Source organism: Rhinoraja longicauda, chromosome 21 (assembly GCF_053455715.1).
Source record: "Rhinoraja longicauda isolate Sanriku21f chromosome 21, sRhiLon1.1, whole genome shotgun sequence".
Lineage (NCBI taxonomy): Eukaryota > Metazoa > Chordata > Chondrichthyes > Rajiformes > Arhynchobatidae > Rhinoraja > Rhinoraja longicauda.
The window spans coordinates 21,144,122-21,158,491 of record NC_135973.1 but is presented as its reverse complement, the minus strand read 5'-3'; the positions used below and the strand labels follow the sequence as shown (position 1 = coordinate 21,158,491).

The 14,370-nt window shown below is 43.4% G+C and overlaps 2 protein-coding genes across 11 annotated transcripts in view; one reads left to right on the top strand and one right to left on the bottom strand.

The window, feature by feature from the left end:
- Positions 1–7,062, top strand: part of ccz1 (CCZ1 vacuolar protein trafficking and biogenesis associated) — a 40,263-nt gene extending 33,201 nt beyond the window's left edge. For all 8 annotated transcript variants that reach the window (XM_078418069.1, XM_078418067.1, XM_078418070.1 and 5 more), the window contains 3 exons: positions 1,434–1,592; positions 1,706–1,833; positions 5,376–7,062. In XM_078418069.1, the coding sequence (XP_078274195.1) occupies positions 1,434–1,592; positions 1,706–1,833; positions 5,376–5,431 (343 nt within the window). In that variant the 3' untranslated portion in view covers positions 5,432–7,062. The remainder of the gene's footprint in view (positions 1–1,433; positions 1,593–1,705; positions 1,834–5,375) is intronic.
- A 2,126-nt stretch (positions 7,063–9,188) lies between these two features.
- Positions 9,189–14,370, bottom strand: part of rsph10b (radial spoke head 10 homolog B) — a 36,758-nt gene continuing 31,576 nt past the window's right edge. For 2 of the 3 annotated variants that reach the window (XM_078418064.1, XM_078418065.1), the window contains 2 exons: positions 10,287–10,569; positions 9,189–9,369 (listed from right to left, as the gene is read on the bottom strand). In XM_078418064.1, coding sequence (XP_078274190.1) covers positions 9,207–9,369; positions 10,287–10,569 — 446 coding nt within the window. In that variant the 3' untranslated portion in view covers positions 9,189–9,206. Of the gene's footprint in view, positions 9,370–10,286; positions 10,570–14,370 lie in introns of those variants that run through there. The other variant, XM_078418066.1, reaches the window with a different exon arrangement.

Sequence of the window (14,370 nt, the reverse complement as noted above, 5' to 3'; positions counted from 1 at the left end):
GGTGACGTTTCTGGTCGAGACCCTTGTTCAGACTCTTGGTTGTGTGCTGTCCACTCATCAGAAAGACTATATACATGATTGAAATCAAACCACCCACAGTGTACAGACACATGATAAAGGGAATAACGTTTAGTGTAAGATAAAGTCCGATTAAAGACAGTCCGAGAGTCTCCAATGAGGTAGGTGGTAGCTCCGGACCACTCTCTAGGATAGGATGGTTCAGTTGCCTGATAACAGCTGGGAAGATTGTTGGGCCAGTTTGTTCTCCCACCCCCCCACCTCATCTGAAGGAGCGGCGGGGACATTGGAGTCATGCGTCAGCCTTCAATCTGCATCCCTCCCTCTGTACCACACTGAGAGTGACAGCATGGATCTCTGTGCCTCTTGTTTCTGGAGACACAGCACCCTGATGGGGAAGTAAGAATAAACTCTTAAATATTGCGTCTCTGATGTATTCACACAGCCCGTGGGCATCATGTTAAATTTAAGCTGGAAAACTTTAATGTTAAATTTTAAATTTATTGAAATTCATAACTTATAGTACAGGTGGAATCTCTGGTTATTGGCTTATTATTGGTGGAACCTGTTTATCAACTAGTTTTATTAGTGGAAAAGCTTTGTTTTGTGCAAGTCATACTGTACATGAGTATGTAGGAACTGCAGATGCTGGTTTAAACCAAAGATAGACACAAAAAGCAGGAGTAACTCATCGGGGCAGGGCAGCATCTCTGGAGAGAAGGAATGGGTGACGTTTCGGGTTGAAGAAGGGTCTCGGCCCGAAACGTCACCCATTCCTTCTCTACAGAGATGCTGCCTGTCCTGCTGAGTTACTCCAGCTTTTGTTGTCTATCTTCCGTACATGAGTACACCAGGTAATGTAGAAAGAGAACATAAACAAGACTGCAGAGTATAGTGTTACAGTTACAGAGAAAGTGCAAGTTTAAAAAAAGTTTAAGGGTCACAATGAGGGTGGATTGGAAGATTGGGAGTACGTTGTTAGCTTATGAGAGGTCTGTTCGAGAGAGTGATAACAGTGGGGAAGAAGTTTGGTGTTGTCCAGAGAGATATAAAGGTTACGCAGGTGTTTCACTTGAGCCAACTCATTCAGATAATGGTCATCCCTCACTGGTTCAATGGTGCTTCAGTAGTGGATCCATTTGCCCAGTTCAGTTAGTTTGGAGATACAGCATTGGAAGTAGACCCACCGAGTCCACGCTGACCATCGACCACCCATTTACACTAGTTCAATGTAATCCAACTTACTCATCCACTCCCTACACACTAGGGGCAATTCACAGAGGACCAATTGACCTACAAACCAGCATGTTCTTGGGATGTGGCAATAAACCAGTGATCGCGTTTCATTCAGCTGAAGTAAGAAGTGACTGCAGCTACCATTTGCAAATACAAAGTTTTTGATCTTTCACTTGCAGGCCTGAAAAGGAGCCTCACTTTAAATATATTTATTTCAACCACATGAACCTGGCGGAGAAGACAACCATCCACATGCGCAAAACGGCCAACATGTCCCTGACCTCCGTCCACCCCGATCTCATGAAGATCCTGGGGGATATCAACAGCGATTTCTCAAGGTGCAGCCACTGCTTTTGCTCATCTAAACGCCTTCTGACCTTGACTGGGTGACTATGGGGTAATTGAGGTTCTCCTGTCTTCCGTTTGACTTGCATGTTCTCATTTCCAACAGAGCCGACGAGGATGAAGAGGTCATTGCCAAGGCCATGACGGATTATTGGGTTGTCGGCAAAAAGTCCGACCAACGCGAGCTTTATGTCATTCTGAGTCAGAAGAACGCAAATCTAATCGAAGTTAACGGTGAGGAGTTGTTCTTGGCATTTAATCTCTCTATCTCCTCGGGTATACCAGTGAGATTAGAGAGCTAATCTCCAAGTGCACATCGAACGTAGAACAGTACAGCACAACAGGCCCTTCGGCCCACAAACATGATGCCAAGAGTGGATATGGAGAGAATGTTTCGACTAGTGGGAGAGTCTAGGACCAAAGGCCGTAGCCTCAGAATAAAAGAACGTACCTTTAGAAAGGAGATGACGAGGAATTTCTTTAGTCAGAGGGTGGTGAATCTGGAATTCATTGCCACAGAAGGCTGTGGAGGCCAATGGATATTTTTAAGGTGGAGATTGATAGATCCTTGATTAGTACGGGTGTCAGGGGTTATGGGGAGAAGTCAGAAGAATGGGGTTGGGAGGGAAAGAAAGATCAGCCATGATTGAATGACGGAGTGGACTTGATGGGCCGAATGACCTCATTCTGCTCTTACAATTTATGAACCAATTCTTATCTGCCTGCATATAATCCATATCTCTCAATTCACTGCATGTTCATGTGCCTATCCAAAAGCCATAGGTTTAAGGTGTGAGGGGCAAAGTTTAAAGGAGATATGCAGGGCAAGGTTTTTTTTACACAGAGTGGTGGGTGCTTGAAAAGTGCTGTCAGGAGTGGTGGTGGAGGCAGATACGATGGTGATGTTTAAGAGACTTTTGGATAAGCACATGGATGTGCAGGGACTGGAGGGATATGTGCAGTATGGGCGTGGATGAGGGGTACTGGTGGTGGGATGTGGTTGGGCTGGGATGCCTTGGTGGAGAGTCTCTCCTTTCTTTGCTGGCACTTGAGTTTTGCAGCCTGCTTTGAGGTTTGTGTACATGTTCCTTTGTGAACACTTACACACATATGCCCTCTAAATTTTAGTTTAGATTAATTTAGAAATACAACATGGAAACAGGCCCTTCGGCCCACCAAGTCCACGCTGACCATCGATCATCCATTCATACTGGTTCTATATTATCCCACTTTCTCATCCACTCCCTACACACAAGGGGGAATTTGTACAGAGGCCAATTAATCGACAAACCCGCACACGAAGGAAACCCACGCGGTCACAGGGAGAACATGCCAACTGCACACAGGCAGCATCCGGGGTCAGGTTTGAACCCGGGACTCTGGCGCTGTGAGCTAGCAGCTACTATCTGCGTCACTGTGTCGCGCCCCCACTTTTCTCAGTGATTCTAAGTCTACGTCCACTGGTCATTGACTGTTCACCAACCAAATAAATGTCTCCCCCGTTAAAAGCTCTTTATTTTGAACAACGTGAAACAGGGAAAGTTAAGAGAATTAGGTGTAGCATCTTTGCCCTCCGCGGGGAAATTATATTGTATTCTTTCTACGGCTATTCAAGAAAGAATGTGATGAGGTGCCCAGAACTTTGAACTCAATAGTGCGAGAGACATTGAGGTAAATGGAGTCATACAGCACGGAAACAGGCCTCTCGCTAAAACTTGCCCATACCAATTAGATGTCCCATCTACACTAGTCCCATCTGTCTACGTTTGGCCCATACCCCTCTAAACCTATGCTATCCATGTACCTAGCCAAATGGCTTTTAAATGTTATCAGTCCAAGTGGACCCGTTGGGCCCAAAACTTTACTGCTTTGGTGCAGCATCCTCTCTCCCCCTCCCCTCTCCTCCTCTCTCCTCCCCTCTCCCCCCTCCTCTCTCCTCCCCTCCCTCCCTCCCCCTCCCTTCCCCCTACCCCCCACTTCATCCCCCTCAACCCCCCTTATCCTCCCCCTCCCTCCCTCCCCAGGAGATAGATTTAAACTTTAAAATGTGAATAACTAAAAATATAACACCGATTTCAATGGAACTTCTTCCATTAGCACCAAAGGGACGACGGTGAGTAAGGTGGGCCTAAAATTGTCGCGCTATCGTGTACCGTTTTGGCTGTAGTTCAGGAACAAACAAACAAACGAGTTTTAGTATACAGATAGTACCTGCGTATAATGACATCCCTATGCCTTAATGACATCCTTTCTATAGCAGGGTGATCAAAACTGAACACAATACTCCAAATGCAGCCTCACCAACGTCTTGTACAACTGTAACATAACATCCCAAATTCTATATGCAATACCCTGTCTGATGAAGGCCAATGTATCAAAAGCCTTTTTTATTAAATAACTGAGATATTTTAGGGAAGAGGCTAGATGAACACTGGAAGGAGAGAGGCTTTGTGAATGACACAAAATGGAGGGTCACTGGGGCATTAACTTTGGTAAGGGACCAAGTGTTACTACTGCAGTCTCGCCAGCAGTTATCAGTCTGTCGTTAACATGTTGTCGCATGGACAGTTCAATGAAACATTCTTGACTGTTGATGCACTGTGGTGTAACAGTAGAGCTGCTGCCTCACAGTGCCAGAGACCCGGGTTTGATCCTGACTACAGGTGATGTCTGTAAGTAGTTTGCACTTTCTGTAACTTTGTGGGATTTCTCCGGTTTCTCCCATATTCCAGACGTGCAGGTTTGTATGTTAATTGGCTTCTGTAAATTGTCCCTTGTGTGTAGGATAGTGCTAGTATTAGTGATCGCTGGTCAGCGCAGACTCGGTGGTCCAAAAGGCCAGTTTCCGCACTGTGTCTAAAGTAATTTAATGTCATGGAATTGTTGAGATATAAGAGACTACAATGCTGGAATCTGGATCAAGGATCAATCTGCTGCTGGACCTTCAGATTGCAGTCATGATGTACAAAGTAAACAATTCTGTTAGCAGGCAACTGAACGGTCCTCTCATCAGCTAGAGTGCGGTCCTGACATCCCATCTACCTCATGGAGACCTTTGGAACTATCTTTAATCTATAACATTATTGGACTTCAATGTTATATCTTGCAGTAAATGTTGTACCCTTTCTCCTTTATCTGTGGATTGCTTGATTGTAATCATGTATAGTCTTTTCTTTGACTGGATAGCCTGCAAACAAAAGCCTTTCACAGTACCTCAGTACATGTGACAATAATAAACTAAAGTAAATTCAACTGAGCCCATAAACTATGACCACCAAGTTCAGGAACAGCTTCTTCCCAACAACCATCAGGCTCGTGAACGGTACAAAACACTAACTATGAACTTCTATGGACATTGGTCTTTATGGCTATTAATTTATTGAATTTTAAAATATCTATTATCTGTGTTAACGGAATTGTTAAGCTGCTGCAAGTAAGAATTTCATTGTTTTGTTGCTGGTTGTACGACAATTATATGTCCAAAAGAACACAAAGTTCTAGAGTAACTCAGCGGATCAGGCAGCATCTCTGGAGAACATGGATTGGTGATGTTTCGGGTCGAGTCCCTTGTTCAGATTGAAGAAGGGTCCCAATCGGAAACGTCACCTGTCCATGTTCTCCAGAGATGTTGCCTAACCCACTGAATTACTCCAGTACTCTGTGTCTTTTGGAGTATTCACCAGCATCTGCAGTTTAGTGTTTCTATTGTTTCGACAATGAAATGCCCTTGGCTAGTAAAAACCTTCTGACATTTACCGTTTTCTTACTCCATCCAGAGGAAGTCAAGAAACTCTGTGCAACTCAGTTTAACAACATTTTCTTCTTGGATTAACGGAGCTGAATCTCACTGCTCATCGTGGCTTCAGTTACAGGACAGGGATGTGGGGTGACACCAGTCAGCCTGAGGGCACATGGAGGAACCATGGATGATGCCACTGTGGCCAACAAACTCCATCCCATAAGTTATGCCAGTGACGGCGATGGTATCCCCATTAATCCCGCTTGTTCTTGGAAGGGAAAGGGCTCACCTTCAGCTTGCGCACAGCAGTCGCTGTGATAGGAAATTTCCATGAAATGTAAGATAATCAGATTTTAAATATTTATGGTAATGGAGTTAAAAGAATGAGAACTTTATCATTCCATTCTGTAATATATGGCAAGCTTGTATTGTAAAAAAATAAATTAACAATGACATTTGAGTGAGATTTTAACTTTCCCATTGTGTCTGTGTATTTTTGCTTTATTTATGTTAACTTTTGTTTAGGAGAGTTGATCATTGGGTATTTTATACATTAAATAAAGTGTATTCTCTAATGAAATCTGCGTGATCTGATATAATGAGGGTCCCTTTTTTATAAGTAGACGTGGGTTTCTGTGTGAAGTGAGTTGTGTTTATCAGGAAGTATTTTTGCGCAGTATAGTGCAGGTTATTGTGTAAGTTACACTGTATCAGCTGCTGATGCCCTGTGCAGTTTTAACTTTGAACAAAACCACTACACATACTAATATTTGCAGACTCGGACGCTGGGAGTAACATGCCATTGGGATTTGAAAATCTGTTTATTTTTGAAGATATTTCATTTTAGTGAAACTGAGTGTCCCACATTTGTATGTTTAATAAAAACTATTTGTTTCAGGAACAAGGCCTGGGAAATATAGAGACACAAGGAAATGCAGATACTGGTTTATAAAAAGGACACAACATGCTGGAGTAACTGTGGGTCAGGCATCATCTCTGGAGAACGTATATAGGCGAAAATTTGGGTTAAGACCTCTCTTCAGACTCTTCAATCTGAAGAAGAGTCCAAACCCAAATCGTCACCTAATCTGAAGAAGGGTCCCAACCTGAAATATCATCTATCCATGTTCTCCAGAATTGCTGCCTGATCCGCTCAGGTACTCTAGTACTTTGCGTCCTGGGACGTATATGCTTTCTGTAAACATTTGTACACAAGATCTTAGTTAATCCAAGGAACTTTATTTACCAGAGTATTGGAGTTTTCTGTTGTCCAACAGCTTCTGTGGTGGTGTTTGGTTTTGGAGGCAGCCAGCTACATTATGACAGTTGGTTTGGTTTGCACCCAGACCACCACATCCTGTTCCCCCACACTGTTCCTGCCTTTCTCAGCTTAAAAACTACTTGCAGATAGACGTTACTTCCCAGTCTTAATAGCAAGCAGATTTTTCAAAGCACTCAAAAGTCATGTCCTTAGATGTGTGATATTGTGTGTTGCATAGTTTTAAGTTCTTGGCTTAAAAAATAGCAAATCTTTTGTACGTCAAACTTAGTTTTCATATCAGACAACTGCAGGTCTATATACCCAGACAGATTATGTTTTAGCATTTGTGAGTTCTGCCATCTTTAATTTCTTCACTTCCTCAAAGTGAAACGGGTTTGTCTGAGAGACATGGTGCTGATTTATCCATGTAATAATGCATTTTTTAAAATAAAATAAAATCTATCTGCACTAACATATGGAGTTGTTGTCTTTCTACAGTTATGTTAAATTAAAGATAAAGTAAAAATGGAAGATTGTTATATTTGGCATATATTTTGGCTAACTGGAATTGAAATTATAGAGTAGAAATAAGGAATTGCAACTGCTGGTTTACAAAAAAAAAGGCACAAAGTGCTAGAGTAACTCCACATTTCCCAAAGATGCCGCCTGACCTGCTGAGTTACTCCAGCACTTTGTGTCCATCCTTGCATATAAATACTTTGAAGTGCTGTCACTGTTGCATTGTGGACCTCACAGCAACTGATCTCCATACAGAACTAATTTGCTCCCAGGTGACGTTAGCAGATGGGTAGATGTTGGCCTATGGATAGACTGCTTTGTTTTTTCTCAGACTACTGCAGTGCCAATAGAATCTATTACACCCACCTGAAAAGTCATCCAGAGCTTCAGTTTAGCACCCGACATGGAAAGATGGTATCACAGACAGTGCAGCATTGACTCAGTGTTGTATAGAGCATGTACGCAAGATCAGTGGTTTGGTATTGACGACAAAATAACTGAATTGCTTGGTGAATTTCCAGTCAGCTGAGGGTTAAATATAGAATCAACCGAGCTGGAGGTGAATCTTGAAAGAGAAGCTTGGTTTGTTGCAGTCTGAGGAGTGAGAGTGCCCTCTGGTGATCATCTCTTGTATTGCAGAGGTCTGGTCAGTGAATGAATCATAGAATGTCATGTTCTCTATAGAGGCCTTTCCTTTGTACCCCTCCGCCCCCACCTCAATGGGTTGGAGTCTGCCATGACATAGAGCTTATACATTTTTTGCTTCTACTCACACTCTCCACCTCTTCCTCTTTTCCACCTTCTTCCACCCTAGTCATTTAACCAGTTCCACAGTGCGCCACATTGTATCCCTCTTGATATCATACTTCCCTAACCATCAATTGACATACCACGGCACCTCCCTGCCTGAAGTCGTCTGCTGCTGTCCCTGATTTAACCCTGGTCTTTTCTCGCCTCCAGCTCTTTATTGATTAGTAAGGGCATTAAAGGTGATGGGGCGAAGGCAGATAACGGGGTTAAGAGGGGAAAATAGATCAGCCATGATTGAATGGCGGAGTAGACTGGATGGGCTGAAAGGCCTAATTCTGCTCCTCGAGTCGAGTCTGCCATTTAATCATGACTAATCTATCTTTCCCTCTGTACCCCATTCTTTTGCCTTCTCCCCATAACCCTTGAACCTATTAAATAGAACATATATTCCTCTAAGATATATTCCTCTGCCTAAGCCCTGGTATGACATATAAACATAGCACAAAAAGTAAGGAAATTTGTGTTTGGTAGATTATTTCTTTATTGTAACAATGCTTCTTGGCAATAAATCTTATACCGTTGGAAAGCCTGTTTATTTCCCTTTTAAATGGTGCCACATTTGTAAGGAACATGCATTTGTGGGATGAGCAGCAGAGCTGAGTATATGGGATGCGCCCATGAAAAATTTGCCAAATCTTCTCTGCCAATGCCAAACAGCTTATTCTGCCATTGACTCTTGTTCGATGTTGTTTGGTGGATTGGATGATTGGTCTGAAGAAACAAGACATATTGGCAATTTAACAATTTATTCATTTAATAAACAGGAGCCACAGTAGCATGTGGAAGAACCATACACAGCCACAACAGCCTGGCACCTCCTCCTCATGCCGGTCACCAGCCTGGTCACACACTGTTGTGGGATGGTATCCCATTCTTGTCAGCACCTGGGGGTACCAGAAGCTCAAAACAAGAGTCAATAGCAACAGCAGAATAAGCTGTTTGGCATTGGCAGAGAAGATTTGGCAAATTTTTCATGAGCGCAACCCATATACTCAGCTCTGCTGCTCATCCCACAAATGCATGTTCCTTACAAATGCGGCACCATTTAAAAGGGAAATAAACAGGCTTTCCAACGGTATAAGATTTATTGCCAAGAAGCATTGTTACAACAAAGAAATAATCTACCAAACACAAATTTCCTTACTTTTTGTGCTATGTTTATTTAAATAGAAACACTGTAGCTATTCCAATTTGAGCTTTCAGCGAAAGTCAGAAAATTGTTGTGTTAATAAAAATGATTTATTAAAATTAGTCCCTGTTTATATGTGAGGACCCAAGTCATACGGATCTTTTTTTCTTTTTTGCACTGCCTTTTTTAGAAGACGTGACAGAAAGACCATCCTTCTGTGGAACAGAATTTTTATCATCTTCGTCACTTTGTGATCCAGCATTCAATGACGATCCATTCCCTCGGCTGCATTTTATGCCTTTCTCTTTCAACCTGTAATCACATTAGAACAGATAAAGTTGGAGCAACATTGAGGAAACTTTGACAGGTATGAGCATAGAACAATTCAGGTGCAGAACAGGCCCTTCAGCCCACAATGTCCATGCTGATCATAATGTCAATACAGGAATAAATGTTATTCCCTTTATCGTATATCTGTACACTGTGGACAGTTTGATTGTAATCATGTGTAGTCTTTCCGCTGACTGGTTAGCGCACAAAAAAAAAGTTTTTCACTGTACCTTTTTTCACGTGCATGTGTACAAGGTGTACATGGTGCCTTTTCTCACCTCCAGTTTATCACCCCCCCCACCTCTAATTTCAGTCTGGGATTCTACCCGAAACGTCACCTATTTTTCTCTAGTGATGCAGAGCTACTCCAGTATTTTGTGTCCATCTTCAACTAATTTCCTCTACACATGATCCCATATCCCTCCATTCCCTACATACCCGTGCGCCTTACTACAAGTCTCTTAAAATGTGAGAGGCAGAGATAGAGTAGATAGTCAGAACCTTTTCTCCCAGGATGGAGATGTCAAAGACTAGAAGGCATAGCATTAAGATGAAAGGGGAAAAGTTTAGTCAAGAGTGTTTTTTTGTCATATGTCCCGAAAAGGAACAATGAAACTCTCACTTGCAGCGGCACAACAGATATGTAAACATAGTACCCTGTAAACACCATAATAAACAATATGTGTGGGGCAAGTTTTTTTCACACAGAGTGGCGAGTGCCTGGAACATTCTGCCAGAGGTGGTGGTGGAGGCAGATATGATAGTGAGATTTAAGAGCCTTTTAGATTAGTAACCTTGCTTTACGTTAGGTAGAACCATCCGATCCCCTCTGGGCCACTGGAAGGGGAATCCCCTTGTGTGGTTACTATGAGGTTTTCCAGTAAGGCCAGGGTACAGACCTCATTTCAGTCTTTATCCTTGCTTGGTGTTCCAGTTCATTCTTTCGCTGAATGTCTTTCCTTGCCTCTAGCTTCAAGACCTCCGCATGTTCATAGGCTGGGAATAGTCTCTTCATGAAGAAGAAGCAGATTTGACTCAGCCACAATTCTAGTTCAGCCCCTGACTTGACTTCAGGTATCTGTGCTGGAGCCTTGACTTCAGGTATCTGTGCTGGAGCCTTGACAGGCATTGCTTTTGTTTTGGCTTCCTTGAGCACAATTTGCAAATCTTCTGATTCTTTACCTTAATGAAAAGAAACATTTGATCACAGATTTATTCACGGTGTGATATCATGAGAGGTAGAGTCATAGAGGGGAGATACATTTCCTCCCGGTGGATGCAACAAGGACTACAAACCATCATGGCTGCCAGCAAAAGACTACAAACACCATAGTCAACAGGGCTGCCTGCCCTGCTGACACTGATTGCTGCTGACACTGATTGCTGCCCAGCTGAACCAGATGATCTGATTGCCTCAGTGAGAGAGCTAAAAGGGAGAGAAGCAGTGTTTGAGTTATATTTTGTCAGAAGGCAGCAAGCTACAGTTTTGATTTAACTGCCTGTTTTGGTTTTGTGTGCCTGTCTGCAAACAATTAAGTTTACCTGTTTTTGGAAAAGACTAAATATATGGAATTTAAGTTTGAAAACAAGAACTTTTCTGTCTTCATTTCCGGCACCCACACCTCCCAACCTTCAAGAGAAAAGCTCCCGACCTCTCAAGACATCACAACGGGCATAAGAATTAACCCGAGGAGGTAGAGACTTTTTAACAATCTGATTAAGAACTGTGAGAGCAGTGTTATATTGATTGACAATATAAAAAAATGTCACAGAATTGTATAATCTTGAGAGTATTACATTGAATGACAATATAAAATCTGCGACTGACATACAGATTTCAATCTGTTAGTAAGTCTATGAATGTTTGAGAGTGACTATCAGTGCAGGAGTCTATGAGTGGATATGCAGGGAATGGAGGAATATGGATCACATGCAGGCAGAGGAGATTAGTTTAACTTGGCATCATGTTCAGCACAAACATTGTGAGCTTAAGGGCCTGTTCCTGTGCTGCACTATTCTATTTTCTATAAGTGTGATCGAATGTGTGAGTGTGATTGAGTGTGTGAGTGTGATTGAGTGTGTAAACATATGTTCTGCTCACAATCAGGGATCACGGAATCACCAATGCGAGGTTATCAAGAGTGAACACTTTCAGACCTGAAATGTGAGCTGCTTCTCTGTCCACAGACACTGCCAGACCTGCAGAGTGTTTCTACCATTTTCTGTTTTAATTTATGAAAGATAATTATTAATTGCAGAGATTTTACATCGGTGCTGTTGTGCCATCTCCCCTCCACCTATCTCCTGAAGACCTCATATTTGTAGGGAAGCCTCCTCTGCACCCTCTCCAAAGTCTCCACATCCTTCTTGTAATGGATTGTGCAAAACTGCACGCAATATTCCAAATGTGGACAAACCAAACGTTTATAAATCAGCAACATAATATCCTGGCTCATATATTCAATACTCCAAGTGATGAAGGCAAGCACAGCAAATTCATTGTTTAGCTCTATCTACTTTTATTGCCACTTTTAATAATAATAATAATGTATTACATTTATATAGCGCTTTTCATACACTCAAAGACGCTTTACAGGGATTTAAAGAACATAGGGAAGTGAATAAATAGATAAATAAGTAAACAAACAGAGAAAGGAGACAGAAGGTGAGGTGACCTTCAGTGGTTGAAGGCAGTACTGAACAGATGAGACTTCAGTGATGTTTTGAATGTGGTGAGTGAGGAGGAGTCTCTGACGGTTTGGGGTAGTGAGTTCCATAGGGTGGGAGCAGCGATGGAGAAAGCCCTGTCCCCCCAGGATCTGAGTGTGGTCCGGAGGGGGGGGGGGATAGGAGATTGGCAGCAGCAGAGCGGAGGGTGCAGGTGGGAGTGTGCCTGTGGAGGAGGTCAGTCAGGTAGGATGGGGCCAGGTTATGGAGGGCTTTGTAGGTGATGAGGAGGATTTTGTACTGGATTCTCTGGGGGATGGGGAGCCAGTGGAGTTTGTAAAGGACGGGGGTGATATGGTCACGGATCGGGGTGTGGGTGAGTAGACGGGCAGCGGAGTTTTGAATGTATTGAAGATTACTGATGATTTTTGAAGGTGCGCCATAGAGGAGGCTGTTGCAGTAGTCCAGACGGGAGGTGATGAAGGCGTGGATGAGGGTTTCTGCAGCTGTGGAGGAGAGGGATGGATGGAGACGGGCAATGTTTTTGAGGTGGAAGAAGGCTGTCTTTGTGATGTGTTTGATGTGTTTGTCGAAGGAGAGGGTTTGATCAAAGATGTTTCCAAGATTCCGGATGTGAGGTGAGGTGGATACTGGGAGACCATCAATATTGAGGATGAAGTTTTGGGTGGATTTGGTGAGCGTTTTTGGACCAATGATGATGATTTCAGATTTGTTGCAGTTGAGTTTGAGGAAATTTGATTGAAGCCAAGATTTTATTTCAGTGATGCAGTTTGTCAGTGTAGAGTGTGTGGTGGTGGAGATTGACTTGGTGGAGATGAGGAGCTGGATATCATCGGCGAAGCAGTGGAAGTTGAGACCATGACGGCGGATTAATTGACCAAGGGGGAACAGGTAGAGGATGAAGAGGAGGGGGCCAAGGACTGAGCCTTGGGGGACACCTTGGGGGAGGGGAGCGGTGGGGGATTTACAGTTGTTAATGGAGATGAACTGGTGCTTGTCAGAGAGGTAAGGTTTGAACCAGGATAGGGCTGTGCCGGTGATGTTAAAGGAGGTTTCAAGTCGGGTGAGGAGAATGGAGTGATTAATGGTGTCAAAGGCGGCGCTGAGGTCAAGTAGGATGAGGATGTTGAGGTTGCCAGCGTCGGAGGAGAGGAAAAGGTCGTTTGTGATTTTGAGGAGCGCAGTTTCAGTACAGTGTTTGGAGCGGAATCCGGATTGGAAAGTTTCATACAGGTTATTGGTAGAGAGGTGGTATTTGAGTTGGGAAGCTACAGCACGTTCCAAAACTTTGGACAGAAAGGGTAGGTTGGAGATTGGTCTGAAGTTGTTTGGGGTGTCAGGGTTGAGACCAGGTTTTTTCAGAATGGGGGTGACAGCAGCGATTTTGAGGGATGGCGGGACGATGCCAGTGGACAGGGAGGAGTTTATTGTTGCAGTGATAAGTGGAGAGAGAGCAGGAAGGCAGGCCTTGACAAAGCTGGAGGGGATGGGGTCCAGAGAGCAGGTGGCAGTTTTTATTCCTGTGAAGAGGTCAGAGAGGTCGGTGGTGGAGACTGGGGAGAACTGAGGCAGGGGTTGACAGGATAAGGGGGGGCAGGTGGTTTGAGGGGGAGCAGTTGCGTTGGTGGTTAAGGTGCTGTAGATGCTGTCTATTTTGCTTTGGAAGAATGAAAGGAAAGTGGTGCATTTGTCAACTGTGAATGATTGGGAGATGGTGTCCAGGGGGCTGAGGAGTTTGTTTATTGTAGAGAAGAGTGCTTTTGGGTTTCCGGAGCCAGAGTGAATTATTTGAGAGTAGTAGGTGGAGTGGGCACGGGAGAGGGCATCTTTGTAGTGCTGCAGGTGGTCTTTGTAGGCTTGGGAGTGAATTGTGAGACCTGTTTTGTTGCGGAGTCTTTCAAGTTGGCGGGCATGAGTTTTCATCATGCGGAGCAATGGACTTGGACCCAATGCTGTAAAGGTATTGCCAATATCTGAACTGTACACGTGGCAATAATAAGCCAAGCTAAACCAAACTAAAGTAATTATATTTCTCCTTACAATCAACCTCCCAAAGTGCAACATCTCATGCTTGCTCAGATTAAACTTCATCTGTCATTTCTCCACCCATTTCAGTAACGGATCTATATCCCGCTGTATCCTTTGACAGCCTTCCTCACTGTCTGCAACTCTATTTATTTTGGTGTTGCCTGTAAACTTACAAACCAACCCATTTATCGTTATATCCAAGTAATTTATATATATCACAAAAACAGGTCCCAACACAGATCCCTGTGGAACATTACCAGTTACACA